Consider the following 19555-nt stretch of genomic DNA (forward strand, 5'->3'; position numbering starts at 1 on the left):
CTACCGCCATGTGTTAGACTGCGATCCTGTAATGTTAAAATAGAATGACCTGCCCAGCTTGCAAGGAAATCGATCAGCATGGTAGACGGCTTGTAAAGCAGGACAGATATATGAATATCGTACGTAATTTTCTGTATGATAGCCTTCCGCCGATCCTTTCCGGTGATTGCATAACGTTACATCCGTTAAAAAGTTAAAGAATACAACACACTCGGATCCACTAGAGTCTAATTACCAAAACGGTTTCGGATGTCTCACATTAAAAGATGTTTAAAACACGACCGCGTTAGGTGTACGATCACATCTTTTATTACTGATTAATCACATTTATCACGAGATTTATCAACACAAATTTTGTCTGCATGCAAGTGCACAATCATACAATGGTATGATATGGTGCACATGCCGACAGCACAGCGATTCCTTTTAATATAGAACAGGGGCTCTTCTCCGGTTTAGCCAAAGGTAAGAAACATCTAGGAGCTTACCTATACTGCTCCATAATCCGGGGACAAACATCCAACGGGATGCTGCTGCTTCCGGTGATGGAAAGAATTCGGTTGCACATTGTACCACCAGTACACCAGTATGAAACGCATACTGATAGAATTGCCGGCTGTTAAGGCGCATCGTCATAGATGCTAGCGCTGGTTACGGTGCGGCCACTGTTGCTTTAAACAGACACCTCTGCATCCTCCGGTAACAAACATCCGACCGGGAGTTGAACCGGTCCGCAGCAAAGCAGAAAAGTGTCCACGCGCAGCCTAAACACGTTTTCACTAAATGTATGCGACGTATCATTAACGTATCGTAGAATATAACTGAAATAATTCCAAACAGCAACCAATAAAGGCGCATAATTAGTCACAAATCTTAAAAAAGGTCGAGGAAAATAAACGATCACTTCCCGGCACAATAACAATCCAAATGCAAAATGTAAACAAACATCCCCCCTCCGATTGACAAAACACGTATCACGTGTGCAATAGCCCTGACCATTTTCGAACTGTCAAATCTTTGTGTGGGACTCTATTTTACCTTTTTACCCAAGGTGTATGTATTTAGAAGGTGGATTTTTATCGATTTGACAGGGCGACATTTTAGTCGAGTTATGTCAGAGTTTGTTTACAAAAACATATGATATGGGGCAACAAACATGAACAAACAGCCTCGATTCTCAATCCCTTGAGCAATTTCACTAATTTATGGGTCATCTTCGCATATTAAATGTTGTTTCACAGAAGATTGACGATATTTGGTTGCATTTTTCGTCAAAAAATCGCAAACGATACCACCACCGGCGCCTCCTCCGACGCTGCCGTCACTCTTCTCAATACCCTTCCCCTCGATCACCTCGGAATTGTTATGTCAGGTCGAGAAATGTCAATTTGCTCTAAACAACTCTACCTTCTACATCCATATACCTTGCTTTTTACCTTACCTTTTTACCTAAAAGTGTGCCCTGCTGATGCAATGTTTGCTTTATACACATTTATTTACCTTTATTTATCATAATATTTGCTTTATACACATTTTTTTTACCTTTAATTTATCAAACTATGAACATGGTAGCATTGCGACTGAAAAGGCGCATGAAAGTATGTTTTGCTTGGTTGTGACCGGCTAGTCGCCGGTATCTTACTTACGAATGTAAAACAAACGATCTCCTTTTTTTAGACACTAGATCTTGGGCACGACCGTACGCTAAAGTTGGTACAGCCCATTGAAGCGGTACCCTACTTGTGGAGTCGTAAGGATTCACACTACAAGGATAGGAGGATGCATGCCGAAGCTTGGGATGACATCTCTCGACTGATGAGTGCGGAAGTGCCGGATCTGCAACAGAAGTGGACTTCCATCCAGTCGTCGTGCCGACACTTTAAGGTCCTCTAAAAAAAGGATCAGACGATCGGCTCGCGTATGTATTGCTTCCGGTAGCATCGATAGTGGGCTTAACATATTTAAACAATCGAAAAATACCTCGTTATAGAGTTATGATAGTGATCTTTTTTGCAGTTAGGGTAAAAGACTCGAGAAGGCCCCCCCTAGAATCTTTTGTGTGCAGCACTGTGGCCTGTCATTTTTATTGTACAGTGGAATTTCTGTATGGTCAAAACCCATTTGATGTAAACATTGTGCATTGTTCCTTAATACTGTTAATAGACAGCGAGTAGAACTTGATACAATACATTGTAACAAGTGGTTTGTGATTATGATATTCTTATGTTTCCTCCTTTGCTGAATATCAATGCAAGCTAACAAGTATTTATCGAATTACTGTTCCGTTACCGTCCGAGAACGCCGTGCATGTGTTAGGCCCGATTGTTCACCCCTAGTGTGACCGAAAACTAGTACCGAGCCCCAGTAAGCCAAAATGAATAGTAGGGTTAGCGGAGAGGAGGTTTTAATCAAATAATAACAATATTTTATTCGACTTTCTTCAACCAATTTTGACCACACTGAAAGCACACTGAAAGCTCACTGTGAAGCTTCCGCAACGTGTACTGCGGATTGCATACCTTTAGGCGTAAATCCTACAGCGCCTAACAAATTTTGTCAGGGGGGGGCCTTCTCGAGTCTTTTACCGACAATTCTAAAGGTATGCAAGCGAGAATAATTACTCTTTTCATCGAATTAATTCACTCTTACTCCGTCACGATCGCAATTCGAATCGTTAAACTACTCTTTTGCAATTTTAATTCGTTGAACTACTTTGCATGAAACTTAAAGTTTTGTTAAATGCGATTTGGACCGCAAAAGAATTATAAAAAATTATCTACGATAGCAATCTTTGTGGCGACTAGCCACTCACTCAGGGTGAGTTTCATTATAACAATTCTCAAAAGAGCTGTTAAAACTCACTGCAATTCCAATCTGAACCGGGTTCTAAAAACTTTTTGTGATGAGAGTTGATTTAATTTATCGAATGGAAAGATTTAAATCATGCCCTCCCACTTACTCAGTACAAACAACACTAGAGCACGCACATACATTTTAATGATATCCATATCCGACTGTGATTCGATTTTCTGTTGGATGGGTAACATCCAAACGATCCATATTGCGTATCGCTAGATCGCGCATATTGCAGACCAATCAGTCATCGTAAAGCTCCTGAATGTTTTCACATAATTTTGCATTGCCGTTCTTAAAACTGTAATTTGGCATCCTGAATTTCAAAAATTGTATAATGAAGATTGAATAGGTCATACAAAAGAAGTTGTTTGGCCTGTAAAACTGGCTCCGGGCTGCTAAGTTCACATGTAAGGTTGATTTAAAATAGAACCGTTGTTATGTGCTAATTTTTTTCGATGTATTTTGTCGTTTCGATAGACATGGGAGAGAAATGGGAGGATCGAGAACGAACTGAAAGCATAATGAAAGTGCATCTAGAGAGAAATGAGACAGAATCGATAAAGAAATAAGATAGAATCAAGCAAAAATGAGAGACAAGTAAAAGGGAATCGAGAGAGAATTGGGAAAGAAATGAGAGAGAATTGAGAGCGTAAAATCGTGAGAAAAATGAGAGAGAATCAAGAGAAATAAGAGAAAATTGAGAGACAAATGAAGGAAAAACAAGGGAGTATCGAGAGTGAATAGAAAGATAAATGAGAGAAAAGTAAGAGATAATCGAGAGATAGTAATGATAGAGAAATGAGACAAAATCGAGAGAAAAATTACTCTCAATTCTTTCTTCTCTGCTCTCCCGAGCTTCTCTCATTTCTTTTTTGATTTTCTCTCGATTTTCTCTTATTTCTCTTCCATTTCGCTCTCATTTTTCTTTGATTTTTCTCTCAATTTGCTTACGATTCACTCTCATTTCGCACTCGACTCTCTCCTATTTCTCCACATTTCTCTCTAGTTAGCAAAACTATCCAAGCAATCGACCACCCCGTTTTTTGGATGAGAAATGAGAAAGGTTTGAAAATTTCTAATGATGGGTTTCGGTTTGTCTTAAGCAACGTTTTAGCAGATGAAGGAACTCTTGTGTTGGTTCTCTTGAACAGCTTAAGAACCATATTAACGGATCGATGCGGGGCGTTGGTGGACAGCGCCCAATATCGAATGCCATCCACAATGGACAATGTTATCAAGACTCCGGACATTGTTATGTTTCACGTCACTGCTGTCAGAAGAACGTTCATCTGTGCTCGTATGATTTTCCACATCCAGAGCATCTTCTGTTTCAAAGATTTCTTCTTCAATTTCGTCTTCGGTAATGGTGTTAGGGACCGGCACTTCTTCTGTTCCTGAAAAAAAGAAATAAAATTAAATGTACTTCGCCTAATAATATTCCTTCTTCCTCTTTCCTTTTCTGGCCGTTTAACCAAGAAAGTCCTCGGCTTGCAAGTTCGTTATGCCATTTTGAGAATCAGGATACCAAATTATAGGTTTACGGTGGCAATGTGAAATATGATGAAAACATTCAGGCGCTTTACGATGACTGATTCGTTGTGCAAATCCTGTATTAGACTTACTATTTGTGTTTTCAGTTGAAATTATTACAAATCGGTTTTGGATAACAATTTATTAATGTTTGTTACCGATCACAGAAAACTCGCCAGAAAATTTACTATTTTCGGATGCGTACCAATGGTGCTGTGGTGCCTACACATAGGCGTAATCATAACATAATTATAGTACACTTATATAGCAGGAATTATAATAAGCTATCATTTATAGGAATAGTTGTGATTGATAGAAGTTTGTTTGTATAGGTTAGAATGGGATAGCTAATACGCAAAGATAAGGATAGGATAGGTAGCACAGGAAAACCATAAGAAGGAATCAAGGATACTTAGGAAGTAAATAAATTAAGCTAGGATTAGATAGGGATATTTTAGTATAAATAGCAGGATATGATTTAGGATAAGGCACATCAAGTTAGACTTTATAAGTGGAAACTCTGTCCGATATAAAACTGAAAATAAAGCGTAGTCTAGAGAAAGAATAACAACAAAATACCCTGATTTAGTGATACCATAAAATTTATATACCAAAGTGCATTCAGGATAAGGGAGCAGGGATAACCTCTTCGCTTGTTTTCGTATCCCTTTATTAGTATGAGGGATAAACTGTAGATGCGATAGCTTTCGGACGAAAAGAGACTCGCTAGTAAGCGCAGCAGCCGGAAACAACGATCTTCCAATCATTGGGAAAATAATAATCCAAGCCGTTGAGTTTTGGGCATCTACTTATTTATTCTTCGGCTTGGCAGCCCTTACCTATATGCTACAATTGACTTAACTTTAACTTAACGAACGTCCTCCAGAACATGTCGGCACATGCGGAACGGATTATGTTTAGCCGCTTGCCCTTGACCACTGCCCTAGTTCAAACGATTTTGCTTACGGTTGATGTATTTGCGCCCATCTTACTGATCGTAAACTTCCGTGGCACCGTTTTCACATCTTATGTTTGGTCAGACGCTCGTAACCCTCAGAGCTACAAACTGTTTTGACTTAAAGTTTTCATGTAAATCATCTACTGTGTAACGTATAGCAGTCTTCTTTCTTTACCGCCTTGCTAGGTAGGGGTCACAGAAACCTTTTGTATTGAGCTGTGACTCTATCTAACAGCTTAACCTATGACCTATCTAAGCCTAATAATGAGGATAGAAAATTTTACCAAAAACTTATCCATCACGAACACTTCTAGACCTCTAAAAAAGAACACATGATTTCTTGACACAACAACAAAAAAACATTGCATATTTTAATTGTAAAGTCGAATTTGATAAACGATAGATAACGAATGAAAATATTTGGGAGAGCATATGTGAGAGGTTTAAGCGAAATAAAACTCCAGTTCAAACTTTGTTCGCAAGAAGAGCGATTGATATCATAATGAAGGGCGGCATAAGACGATGTGAAGTTGATAATTTCTGCCACAAGAAACGCTACAAATAAAGTAACAACGGCTCCTTGGTCGGTTTCATTACGTCTGGGACGTCCCGGGCGAGTCGCTTAGAATTATCAAGTCTCGGTATACGGTAACATTACACGCATCAGACGAGCAACAGCAATAGTCGGAAACTTCCGCCCAATACACATTAGACGAACTCCAAACCTCATTAGACGAAATATGGTTCGTGACCACCACACGTCATCCGGGAACACAGCGTGATCTTCCTGCAAGACGGATCACAACGTGTCTCCGAATTGTACTTTAACCGAAAGTATCATCGCCGGCTCCTCCAACACCCACCCAAACGCGTACGCGATTCTGGAGAAGTGTTTGGTTTCCAATTTCCTATATGTGTATGTTTAAAACTGTGTGCTCTGCAATAAATCAAGTCAGTCTTGGCTAGCTCGCGAAACAGAACGGTTGTGTCTTCCCTTCTTTAGGTTATGGGCCCAGACACGTTCTATTCAGTGCTGTGACAATACATGGACGTACTTTCCCAACCAACCATACTGACAGCGTCCGGAATAACATTGCCTGCGAGAGCGAGATCACCATGACCGAAACACTGTCTTTCTTTCTCACGCTGCCTATGCTCAGAAGAACTGACGAACGATATGCCGGACGGTGCAAAGATCAGTCGAATGTTTGTGAGTCCGTGTTGGTTGTCAGCGCTTTTCTTTCAATCAAAACATAACCGATCAGACCGTTATTGTGAGTTAACGAAATAAAGAGTTTTAAAAAAATTGATAATGTCTCGTAGAACGTTTTTTAATCGACATCGGCGTACGGGAAACCTGTACAAGTTGAATGCTAAAAGGCTGAACCGACTGAGCAACTTTGATGAATCCTCTGGTAGGTATAAATAAGTGATTAAAATTGTGGATGAGGTATACGTAACGAAAGTTTAAAAGTGTTTATGCCACGGATAAACCATTATTGTTGTGCTTAATTAGAAAATTTCATTGTATTTTAGATGATGTTGATACTATTGACGATGGAGCAGGATTCAGTGCGTGGAATGCTCCTTCACAAATTTACAATCATCCGGCGAGGAGGCGAATTCCGAGGATCCTGAGGAAGCAACAGCTCGGCACGGAAAATATGGGGACATGTCGCTGAAAGAATGTCTTCGATACTGTGCTTTGGTGAAAGGGATCCCTCATGAAACCATGAATTTAATTCTGGACGTTCTCCGAGAAAAAACTCCTTATAATTTACCTAAGGACGCTCGGACACTATTAAAAACGAGCCGAACAGCTGCATCAAACATCATCAACGTTGAAGGAGGGTTGTATTGGTACAAAGGCGTAAAACAGTGCCTTTTAAATCGTTTCCGGTAAGTAAACATTGTATTTAATTAGTTTTAAATGCTAATGCTTTATTTTCTTTCAGCAATACGACTTTACCGGCAGAGTTGTCGCTCAACGTATCAATCGATGGGTTGCCGCTGCATAATAGTAGCCCAGCTACATTTTGGCCTATACTGATTTCCGTACATGAAATGCCCTTGGCATCTCCAATGACGGTGGCTATCTTCCACGGGATAACAAAGCCCCCTAGTATCGAGGAGTTCTTGCGACCTTTTGTGACCGAGCTAAACGAATTAGAGGAATTTGGATTGACTATCAATAATATGCAGCACGAAATCAAAGTTCGGGCTGTAATAGCAGATGCCCCGGCAAGGGCGTTTTTGAAAGGTATATTTAATATAAAAAATGGTTGATGGTAATTTAGCCTCTTTAATACATACATTTTTTTTCCAATGTTAAATTAATTCTTTTCCAGGTGTTGCTAACTTTAATGCCAAGCATGGATGCTTGAAGTGCACCTGTGTCGGTGAGCATAATTCTAGCTCGCGTACGGTTGTCTTCACTGATTGCGATGCACCGCTGAGGACAGACTCCTTATTTCGACAATTTGCGTACGGGATACATCATAAGGAACCATCCCCTTTCCTAGATTTACTATACATAGACATGATAGAAGATATAATAATATCGGATCGGTTACATTTATTAGATCTAGGAATTATGCGGAAACTTTTAAAAGGATGGGTTTTAGGGCGGTTAGGGCAACCCAAATGGTCTACTGCCACGTGCATCGCATTTTCCAAAGCTCTGAAAGCGATAAAATTGCCTAACGAAATACACCGTTCCTTCCGTAACATTCAGGACATAAATTATTGGAAGGCGTCGGAGTATAGTTCCTTCTTGCACTATGCTAGTGTAGGAGTTTTGAAGGACTACATTGCTGACGACCAATACAAGCATTTTATGTTATTTTTTTGCGCAATAACAATTTTTTCTTCCAATGCTTACAGATCGTACTGGGAGTATGGTGGGCAGCTTTTAAAAATCGGCTGGAACAGAACTTCCACCACGACCACGGAACTCCGACCACGGAACTGGAACCAGTATCGGCGTAACAGTGTTATCATTGCACTGTTTAGAACAGTACATATGCTCATCCAAAATAATAGACGCATTCATTTTGCACGATCCTAAAAATTTATGTAGAACGTTTAACACCGTCAATTGCAACAGCACTGTTAGTCTAATGTTTACATTCACGTCTCTTTATCTTACAGATCCACGGTTCAAATCTTCTTCAGCAGCATCGGCAGACAAATGCAACCTAGGTAAAGAAAAAGAATATAATCATAGATACCACGCAAAACATATGAAACACCACGACAAAAAAATAACCAGAATACCACAAGTAAACAACGCCACATGATGGTGTTGTGTCATTTTTTTTGTGCAGTTACACACACATACGTAGATTTCTATCCGCCATGATATGCCGGACCATCTGACGGTAGAGATGGGCGTCCGTCATACGTCTGACGTCTATCGCCGCCATGACATGCCGGACCGTCCATGGGGAGAGCTTCCTTTCGTCATAAGCGTCCGGCATACGAACGGTATGACGGACGATGTCAAAATGGTCGGTTGGGTTGGCTCTCGGTGAAAGAGAGAGAGAGAGTGATAACAACAGAGGTGTTCGTGAACTGTATAAGCCAGGCTACACGATGCGAGATTTCATAAAGATTTCGCCTAAAAGGGGGGGATTGGCGAAATTTTTACGTCAAAAACATTTCGGTTCATATAGCCGCGTTTAGGGCAACAAAGCGCACACCCAGCAGCTGTCGTTCAATGTATGCGAAATCTTTCTGTCATTCCTTGCCATGTTTGTTAACATACAGGGAGTGTTGTTTGCAGTTGTTGATTTGTTTTCCGGCTTTGATTAAGAAATATCGAGGATTTTGCTGTGACAAGCTTGCAATGGAGAATCTGTTGATGAGCGAAGAGTGGTTAGCTTCGTTATCGTGGGTTGTGGAATTAAATGAAGTAAATTTGCGAAGACGCAACAGGCAAATTGTGCGCAGGTGGTGGATGCGACCAATTTTTTCCGGCGGCAAGAAGATGGCAACCGCTTGCTGGATAATATTGTCGCAGAACAAGCCAACGAAACCATCGTTAACTTTCTTCGAATGAAGAAGGAAGATTTTGAACTTTTGCTGCTAGCTATAAGGCCGGGAATAAGTCGCATGCACACCAATATGCGCGACTCCATCACCCCCCAAGAAAGGTTGCTAATTACGTTGCGGTATTTGTTTAAATGTTCAAATATATTCTAAAAACATAAAACAAGAAAGTTATTTTCGAATTAACATGTAAAATTAAAGATCTGTGGCTTGTCGAAACCAGACAACGTAGAAGATTATTTACGTCCTCTAGTGAGCGATTTAAATAACATTCTGGAAACCGGAAATCATACACAGCAAAAAGATTACCATACGCCTCAGAGCTATCGCGAGTGGAAGTCGAAGAGGAATTCTTTATGTGTTAACGCAGCAGAAAATAATGTGCGAAAAAGATTCGTGTCTTTATTCTTGTGGACGGATACCTAGAAGCTTAGAGCTATGGCACCGTCCTTTCGGTCATGCAAAGGGATTACAACAGTTAATGCGTAACGATATGGTTATTGGTATGCCGAAAGTGCGTAAAAATGATGAAGAGTTTCTGTGTGAATCTTGCGTTGCGGGTAAACTCAGTCGAAAGCAGTTTAGTGCAAGCGAAGGCAGAAATTCTAGCCGTGTATTAGAGCTTGTTCATACGGACATTTGCGGTCCAATTACCCATGTTGGTCTCTGTGGTGAAAAATATTTCATCACGTTTATAGATGACTGGAGCAAATTTGTAACAGTTTATTTGCTCGAAAGTAAGAATGAGAATTTAGTAAATTCGTGAGATTGTGTCGTATGGTGTCAGCGAAGTTTCAATCAAAAATAACTTGTTTGCGGTGTGATAACGGAACGGAATACAACCACCAGCAGCACCAAAGTGATCGAATTTGGAATTTGCGACTGTCAGTGGCTTGATTGTGCGTGATTCGAGTAAAAATCTAGCAGAATCGAGCAAATTCGGCGTCAGATGGGGAGTTTCCTAGTTTGTCCGCCTAGGTGCGCTAGTGTACAACTTTGTTTTGGATTCGCTTTTTCTTTCTATCCTTCAGCAAAGATATACCTGTACTTTTCTATAGCAACACGAGCGTCAGCATAGTTTAAAAACATATTTTTTGGGAAGTGCGCGTGTAGACGCGGCCTGATGTAGTAGTTGGTGCTACTCGCAGCTGACAGGATTGTCAGCTGCCGATGTAAGCACGAGGCCGCACACTTCCCCATGAGCCGATCGAGTGAAAGGACGTCGAGCGGGTCTCCGTCCTAGGAACGAGTTTTTATCGAGAGAATATAGTTGTTAAGTTTTATCATTGTACATCGTGTGTTCTTATTATCTGTGTATGTGTGGAACAACGGTTGAGAAAGGACACAACAGTAATACATTCGATTGTTCAATGTAATTACAGCCGGTTTTTCATCAGTGTTGTTTAAGCATTGTTCACGTACAGATACAGTTTAGTTGCGAGTTACAAAATTGCATTGTGATTTCGTAGGATAAAGTATTTTGAATATGAGTGACAAAAAGCTATCGATTATCAATCAATTGAGGGGGAAAAATCCACAATTGAAAGCCCTGCGAAAATCTGGCGTTCTTTATCGAAAATCACAGCGTCTATGGCCGAAACCCGAAAAGGCGGAAAGTATCCCATATGAAGCACAGCTAAGAGATGTGAATGGTATGTATTCCAAATATATTGTGCCATTTACTGTAAAGTGAAGACTCGGGAACTATATGTGTTTTGAATTATCCTAGTGCCTACTACGTCGGAACCATCAACCTTTTTGGATTTGGAATTTTTAAATGAAGCAACACCTTGCTATACCGAGGAGACGCTATTCTTAGAGACACAGGATTACGAGCTTAATTTGAATGAATTGGAAGAAGAAGCAGACGAAGAAGAAAGTGCCGACGAAGACAATGATGGAGCGTATCTGGACGATAAAGACGATCCCGACATTGATCAGATGAACGGTGAAGAATGTATACGGTACTGGGCACTTGCTGAGCACACGAGTCATAAATCAATACGGCGGCTGTTAAGAATCCTAAACGCGAAAACGGATCTCAATTTGCCCAAAGATCCCAGAACTTTATTGGGCACCCTTCGTAACCGTGCAACGATGTCTAATATTGGAGAAGGAAAGTTTTGGTACCATGGAATTGGTCATGTTTTAACGAAGGAGCTACAGTAAGTAAATTAATGCATGACGCGATAAACTGTTCACTTGTAAGTTGTAAGTAAATCATAACCATTTTTTCTTACAGAAAATATACAAACGTACCAGATCATCTTCATTACGACATTAATATAGACGGCCTCCCTCTGCATAAAAGGTCAAAAACGCAGTTTTGGCCAATATTGTTGAAGATAGTAGGAGAGCCATTTTTGCCTGTACTAATCGTCGGAATCTATTGCGGTGAATCGAAGCCGGAAAGCAATGAGCCGTTCCTACGTCCATTGGTTGAGGAAATCAATTCTTTGCAAGCTACGGGTCTGCAGTATAATGATGCCACAGTAAAGGTATCTTTACGTGCGATAATAGCGGACACACCAGCACGAGCATTTCTAAAAGGTAATTTACAAAAGTGAGGAAAAATTGCCTGACACGCATTTTTCCATATTTTTTAATTTAGGTGTGCAGGGTCATACGGGAAAGCATTCCTGCTTGAAATGTTGCTGTGAAGGTGTATCTGTAGCACAGCGGATTGTGTTTCTCAATACGGATGCTCCTAAGCGTACCGACCAAGGTTTCCGTAACAGAGAATACACTCTGCACCAAACAAGTTTCACACCATTAATATTTATTGAAAATTTTGATTTAATTCAAAACATAATTTTTGTGGATAGACTCCACCAAATAGATATTGGAGTAATCAAAAGGTTATTGAACATTTGGTTCATGGGAATGCTTCGAGGGAAGAAAAGATGGAATCGGTAGCAGCGGAGAATAATTCAGCAGAGACTTGACCGACAAACCTTTCCTGATGAAACGGATCGAAAACTCAGATCCCTAGAAGAATTACAGTTTTGGAAAGGTTCGGATAACAACACATTTTTACATAACGCTGCTCCCGTGGTGCTGCGGGGAACATTAACGGATGAAGAATACAACCATTTCATGTTGTATTTCTGCGCTGTTACAATATTCTCTTCATCGGCACACAATGAGCTCTGGAGTATAGCGCGTGATATGCTCAAGAGATTTGTGGATACATTTCCGCAGGTTTACGATGAAACTGGAGTAACATCGAATGTGCACAATTTAGTGCACCTTTATGAAGAAGCAGTACGATTTGGACCTCTGGACAACTTTTCAACATATGCTTTTGAAAGCAAATTAGGATACATAAAATCCGGTCTGATCAGATCCAACTATCGTTGCCTAGAACAAGCAATTCGAAGATTTTTGGAAATTGAAAATTCAAATTTTTCTCAAAGATCTTCTCAGTCTACAAAGCCTTCCTATAGGAAGCGACGAGAGGCTGTTAGTTTTTATCTTAGACGAGGGTTTAAGTTGCAAAATGATAATGTTAACGATTGGTTTTTGAGCAAAAATAATGAAGTTTTAAAGTTTGTTACAGTGAATAGTAATAATGGAAAGTTAAGGGTCGTTGCCAAATCATTTTCTCAAGTATATGAATATTTTAAGAAACATATATCATCAGTTAGTTTGCTAATATTCTCCGCCGAAATCAGTGATCTTGTAATGATATAGAATGAGAATGCGCTGATATTAAATGTAAATTAGTATTAACATACCAGGAGGACATGTCTATGGTATTCTTTCCTCTACTAAGCACATTATCTTAAGAAAACTTGAAGTACATTTTATTATTATTATTTTAACTATGCTATATATGCTAAGGAAATTAAAAGATAAAAGCTTAGTTAATATTTTAAACAACATGTAATTTTGGTTATCAGGTTTCGGCTTTCATTACTACGATCAGTAGTTCAATAAAACGTATAGAACAATTTAGAAATGAAATATGTCTCTGTTATTTTCACTACGTTATTTCTCTAAAACGAAAATCTAAACTATTATTTCTCTAATATTTTCATACACATTCACTACGGTTATAGAAAAAAATTATCGATAGTAAAAAAAAAGTTACAACGTTTTTACTGAGTGTTTTTTCCGTTTATTTTATATGTTATCATTGTTTTGTCGTTTAAAAGCGGAAGAAGCATACCTTAATTTAACAATAAAAAAGTCAGCCACTGAACGGTCATCTATGAGGTGGGTAAAACGATAATACTTTGAATACGATATTTGTTGTGTTTATGTTGCGATTTTATCATCGGTCCATCAGCTAGAAAATATAGCTTACCGTGCAAACGCAGTCTGTTCAATGCATTGATACCAAGGATCAAACGCAGTGCAAACATCGCCAAACGCCCATACATAAAAAAGGTAAATACGTAGTTAGCACAACCCGCAACACCGAGCATCAAGCGAGCGCAATATAACATAAATGTCAACATCCGAGCCGAGAGCACATTTTCTGCAACGCAGCATAAAATGTGTCACCAACCATCGTCGATCGAATCATGCTCGAATCATGATAGCTGCCAGAAGTAAACATCGATCGCCATCGGATGACGCAGCTATAAAACATCGCAGCCCGCTCAATCATCGGTTCTTTCCTGCATTCTCCTGACACCGAGACGGACCGGCGTGAAACCCGTACCGAGTAGGATCGCATCCCGCGTTCACGAGTTTAAATAAGAGTTGTTAATAAAATAGAAATAATTTTTTAAAAACTCTAAACCCGTGAGTGCGTTACTAACTGGCGCCCGAATAGGGACCCTCCGTTGTTTTCTCATTAATCAAGTGTGAGTGACCACGTAAGAGTGAAGTTGCAACATAAGGCTAGTGACGAAAAAGTTTTCCCGATCGCCCCGTGAAAAGTGACATTTCCTGTGGCAGCTGTACGTTAGATACCCAAGTATCTTCAGGTGGCTAATCACTCATCCTGTTGGAAAAGGGATGAATTCGGCGTACTGAGAAGGAAGACAGCAACGTTTGGGTCATCGCTTCGACCGAATCGACTTCGACCGTAAGAGGTAACGGAGCAGCGGCCGACAGAAGGTAATAGGATTCGATAACTCCCAAACAACGCGCTTCGAAACGTTCCTGACCGCGACTGTTAAAGGATTCAAAGCAGGACGACACGTATCCCGCAGTTTTGTGGCATACCCACAAAATGTTTGGAAAATACATGTAAGTAAAGAGAAGAGAAAATATTAAAAATAACTACAGTGAACAGTGAAACACACACTTATAAAAAGCAAGTAAATTAAAACTGGAAAACCTTATTCAGGCACTAAACAATTTCTCTTTCAAAATGTCACGTCCCGAAGTTGTCCAACTATTAAGCAGAATAATTGCACTAGAAGCTCGTGGAAACATGACAGTGTCTGAGGACTCTAATGATCCTCCCTTGTACTTTACAAAACCGGACGGAAGTGCCGTCAATCCGGACACATTTGAAAAGATTCCCGACCTAGTGAAGGAATTCCCGATCTTTTCGGGAGATCCCACCCACATAACCTCCTTACGACCACAAAGTCTGATATAAGTCGGTAGGTTTTAGCTTGTACTGACTATCCGACTTTGTGGTCTTAAAGGAAAATTGGTTCCGAGACGTGCTATTTTATCTCATGTCGGTAAAAAAAAATTATGGGAGAAAAATAAATTGTTGAAATATTTCTGAAATGACTGGAAATGTTTCACCTTTTAACTGATTTGTGAATGATTTCATCAGCTTCGATTTTTTTCCCAATTCGTTCAGTTGCCTTTTCGATTTATCGAAGAATGCTTTGACAAATTTTGGTTCGTCAATTGACAATTGTAGGCGTGCATTGGTGCATATTGCGTGGTGTAGGTTTTGTTGTTTATTAAAGTGCATTTTTGACTTAATTAACTATGATCTTGTTTTTCAATTTGTTGTAGTGAAATGTCACACGAAAATTACGCACGTTACTTGAAAAAGAGTGGAATTTTGTATAGAAGGAAAAGGCAATCAGCAGCACTCAGAGAACAGTGCGATTCTGTCGGAGTGTCAACCTTTGACCACACTGTTCATGGGAAGTTTTAGTCCTTCTTCTATTTGTCCTCTAGGATTAGATGAAATTGTGATTCATGTGCTGATATTCTCATTAATTTTTAGATGTGGTAAATGTGGCAGATGTGGTTGAATCTGCCATCGACGTAGAAGACCATATCGCTTCTTCTTCTAGTTCTAGTCGGTGAAAATTACCATGAAATGTAGGTATTGTTTTTTATTCTTTCGACGGTATCTTGCTCGCGCAACGTGTGTAAGAAGGAGAAAAAGCATAACTTCGATGTGTTCGATTGTTGTGTCAAAAAGCTTATTGAAAGTCAACGAATAAGTCTAAAAAATTTTGAACGAATAATTTAAATTGTTGATTTATTTCATTTCAAAAGTGGTTGATTGAAACGTTTCAAAATTCCGCTGAAAATTTCCAGGACCGTAAATTAAACATTTCATATTTATGGTATGTTTGTTATAATTATGGCACGCTTTTTTTTTCATCCACGAAGTCTGTTAATTACTGCTGTAAGTGTATATATAAGTCTACATATACGACTTCGTATATAGGTCGTAGTAAGGTCGGATATCGCTTTTTGGTTATGTGGGTAGTAGCCTCAAATGTGGGCATTAATTGGAACCTAATCAAGAAAACGTTAATAACATATTATGGGGAGAAACGAGATTTGGAAACATTAGATTTCCAACTAATGAACGTGCAACAACGCGGATGCACTCTTGAAGTATATTACGATGAAGTGAGTCGTCTAATGTCGCTAATAGCAAACCAAATCAAAACGGATGACCGCTTCAGTCATCCAGAAGCATCGAAGGCATTAATAGAAACATATAATAAAAAAGCGGTTGATTCATTCATCCGAGGACTAGATGGAGATGTATACAAATTCATAAGAAATTATGAACCATCATCTCTAGCAGCAGCTTATAACTACTGTATCTCATTTCAAAATATTGAATGTAGAAAAATGCTTACCAAACCAAGAACGATGCCAGTGCCAACAGCGCACAGAAATCTTATCCCACAAGTACCGCATCCCCCACGGAATGCATTTAACAGACCCCCTCTACCACCAAAACCATTCGTTAACCGACATTTTGCACCAATGCAAAAGCCGTTTGGAATGCAACCAAACTATAACAACAATTTTCAAAATTTTAAACTAACAGGTTTACCACCCAAAAATCCTTTTAAACAACAAGATCCAGAACCCATGGATGTAGATCAATCCATAAGGTCTAGACAAATTAATTACGGAAACCGACCAGGCTCCTCCCGAAACAATCGACCACCACTAAAAAGACAACGAGTCTTTAATGTCGACACCATTCAAAAAAATCAAGGTAACCCAGTGGAATACTCAGATTATAACGAAGAAAGTTTGAAGGAGTATGAAATGTCCTCATACGAACGTTACATGAAAAATCATGACAAACAACAGGACGATGAAACAGAAGAGCTTGAAGAATGTGAATTAAATTTTTTAGAATAAATTCTACATTACCTTACTTTCTATATTATGGTAATGTAGAACAACCATTGAAAATGCTGATCGATACAGGATCCAACAAAAATTTCATTCATCCACGCTTTGCAAAAATTTCCCATGACGCAGAGAAACCATTTTTTATCTCTTCGGTTGGAGGAGATATCGAAATTAATAAATTTTCAAAAGCCAGATTATGTAAACCATACTCTAACACCATGATAAAATTATTCCATCTAGCAAACTTAAAATCATTTGATGCTATCATTGGACATGAAACGTTAAAGGAATTAAAAGCAGTAATCGATACTGCAAATGAAAAATTAATTATTGACAACAAATTCACAATACCTATTTTACAATATAAACTACAGCAAGTTAATCAAATAAAAGTAAGAGACGATCATCTCCAAGCCTATCACAAACATGAGTTAAAAAAACTCCTTACGGAATTTCAAGATATTTTCCATCCTCCAGATAAAAAACTTCCATTTACCACAAAGGTAAAAGCAGAAATAAGAACAACAGATAATTTTCCGGTTTATAGTAAAACCTATCCTTATCCTCAAGCTTTAAAAAATGAAGTCAATAAACAAATTACAAAATTATTATCCGACGGAATTATTAGACCTTCGAGATCTCCATACAATTCTCCAGTATGGATTGTCAATAAAAAAATGGATGCTTCTAATAAAAAAAAAATATCGACTTGTGATCGATTATAGAAAAATCAATTCAAAAGCAATCAGTGACAGATATCCAATACCCGACACCTCTACTGTCTTAGCGAATTTATGTTCGAATAAATACTTCACCACCCTTGACCTAGCGTCAGGTTTTCACCAAATTCCAATGAATGAAAAAGACATAGAAAAAACAGCCTTTTCTGTGAATAATGGAAAATTTGAATTTATAAGACTGCCTTTTGGACTCAAAAATGCACCATCTATCTTCCAAAGAGTGATGGATGATATTCTGAGAGATCATATCGGAAAGATATGTCATGTCTACATTGATGACATTATCATTTTTGGAAAAACATTTGAAGAACACATGCGAAATTTAAAAACAATTCTACAAACATTAAAAGAAGCTAGATAAGTCTGAATTCATCAAAACAGAAGTTGAATTTCTCGGTTTTATCGTATCTGCGGAAGGTCTCAAGCCAATTTTAAAAAAGGTTGAATGTATTCAAACATATCCCGAACCAAAAAACCTTAAAGATTTAAGATCATTTTTAGGACTCTCTGGATACTATAGACGTTTCGTGAAGAATTACGCAAGCCTTGCAAAACCCCTTACGAAACTTCTAAGAGGAGAGGATGGCCATCGCCAAATTCCTAAAAATCAATCTAAAAATTTCCCGATTACACTAGATGAATCAGCAAAAAAATCTTTTCAATATTTGAAAAACATTTTATGTTCAAATGATGTTTTAACATTTCCAGACTTTGAAAACCCTTTTATTTTAACCACAGATGCTTCAGATAAAGCACTGGGAGCAGTCTTATCTCAGCAGAACCAGGATGGAGAACGCCCAATAACCTTTATTTCCAAAACTCTTTCTAGGACTGAAGAAAACTACGCTACCAACGAAAAGGAAATGCTAGCAGTAGTATGGGCCCTACAAACCTTAAGAAATTTTATATATGGAGCAAAACTAAAAAATTTTACTGATCACCTCCCATTAACATTCACACTATCTCCGAAAAATAACAATGCAAAACTAAAAAGATGGAAGGCTTTTCTAGAAGAACATGACTATGAACTTCATTACAAACCAGGTAAAGCTAATGTTGTAGCTGATGCATTACCTCGAGTACAAATTAATTCATTAACACCAACACAACATTCTGCGGAAGATGATGACAATTCTTTCATTTTATCTACCGAAGCACCTGTTAACGTCTTTCGCAAACAACTAATTTTCCGCACCAATACCAATTCCTCATATGCATACACCAATCCTTTCCCCGGATACCATCGACACGTATTTTGTGAACCATTCCTTTCCAATGAATTCTTAACAGAAAAATTAAAGAAAGTTTTAAATCCTGCCGTCAGAAATGATATATTATGTGATGAACATACCATGGGAAAAATTCAAGAAATATTTAAAATTATGTTCAATCCAAAAATTCTAAAAGCAAGATATTCACAAAAAATAGTAGAAGATATGGCTTCAGAGCAAGAACAGCTACAAAAAATCAAAGAAATACACAATTTTGCACATCGTAATGCTCAAGAAAATTCCTTACAATTCATAAAAAAAATATTACTTTCCCGGAATGACAAAGATCATAAGAAACTTTGTAAAAACTTGTGAAATTTGCAAAATAGAAAAATATGAAAGGAAACCACAAAAATTTTTAGATACAAAAACACCAACACCCAAATACCCAGGAGAAATAATTCATATTGATATATTTGCGTATAATGCCAATAAATTATTTATCTCATCGCTAGATAAATTCTCAAAATATTTAAAAATCAGACCCATTAAATCAAAATCTATAGCAGACATTAAAGATGTTCTTCTACAACTATTATATGACTGGGATTTACCAGCACAAATCGTAATGGACAATGAAAGCAGTTTTGTTTCAAATATTATCGAACAGG

The 19555-nt window shown here is 38.5% G+C and overlaps 2 protein-coding genes across 9 annotated transcripts in view; one reads left to right on the top strand and one right to left on the bottom strand.

Moving 5' to 3' along the window:
* Positions 1–5176: 5176 nt before the first annotated feature.
* The window catches only part of LOC118510948 (negative elongation factor D-like), a 54055-nt gene continuing 39676 nt past the window's right edge, over positions 5177–19555 (bottom strand). For 2 of the 8 annotated variants that reach the window (XR_004906086.1, XR_004906089.1), the window contains exons 5-6: positions 8478–8541; positions 7569–8407 (exon numbers count right to left, since the gene is read on the bottom strand). The gene's annotated coding sequence lies outside the window, so the exon portion shown is untranslated. Of the gene's footprint in view, positions 8408–8471; positions 8542–14079; positions 14520–19555 lie in introns of those variants that run through there. The other 6 variants (XR_004906088.1, XR_004906091.1, XM_036053426.1 and 3 more) reach the window with 4 other exon arrangements.
* On the top strand, positions 10872–11420 carry LOC118502655. The gene is made up of 3 exons (XM_036035150.1): positions 10872–11046; positions 11124–11342; positions 11413–11420. The coding sequence occupies exons 1-3, from the start codon at positions 10881–10883 to the stop codon at positions 11418–11420; spliced, it is 393 nt and encodes a 130-aa protein (XP_035891043.1). The 5' UTR covers positions 10872–10880.

The sequence above is a fragment of the Anopheles stephensi genome, chromosome X (assembly GCF_013141755.1).
Source record: "Anopheles stephensi strain Indian chromosome X, UCI_ANSTEP_V1.0, whole genome shotgun sequence".
Taxonomy (NCBI): Eukaryota; Metazoa; Arthropoda; class Insecta; order Diptera; family Culicidae; genus Anopheles; species Anopheles stephensi.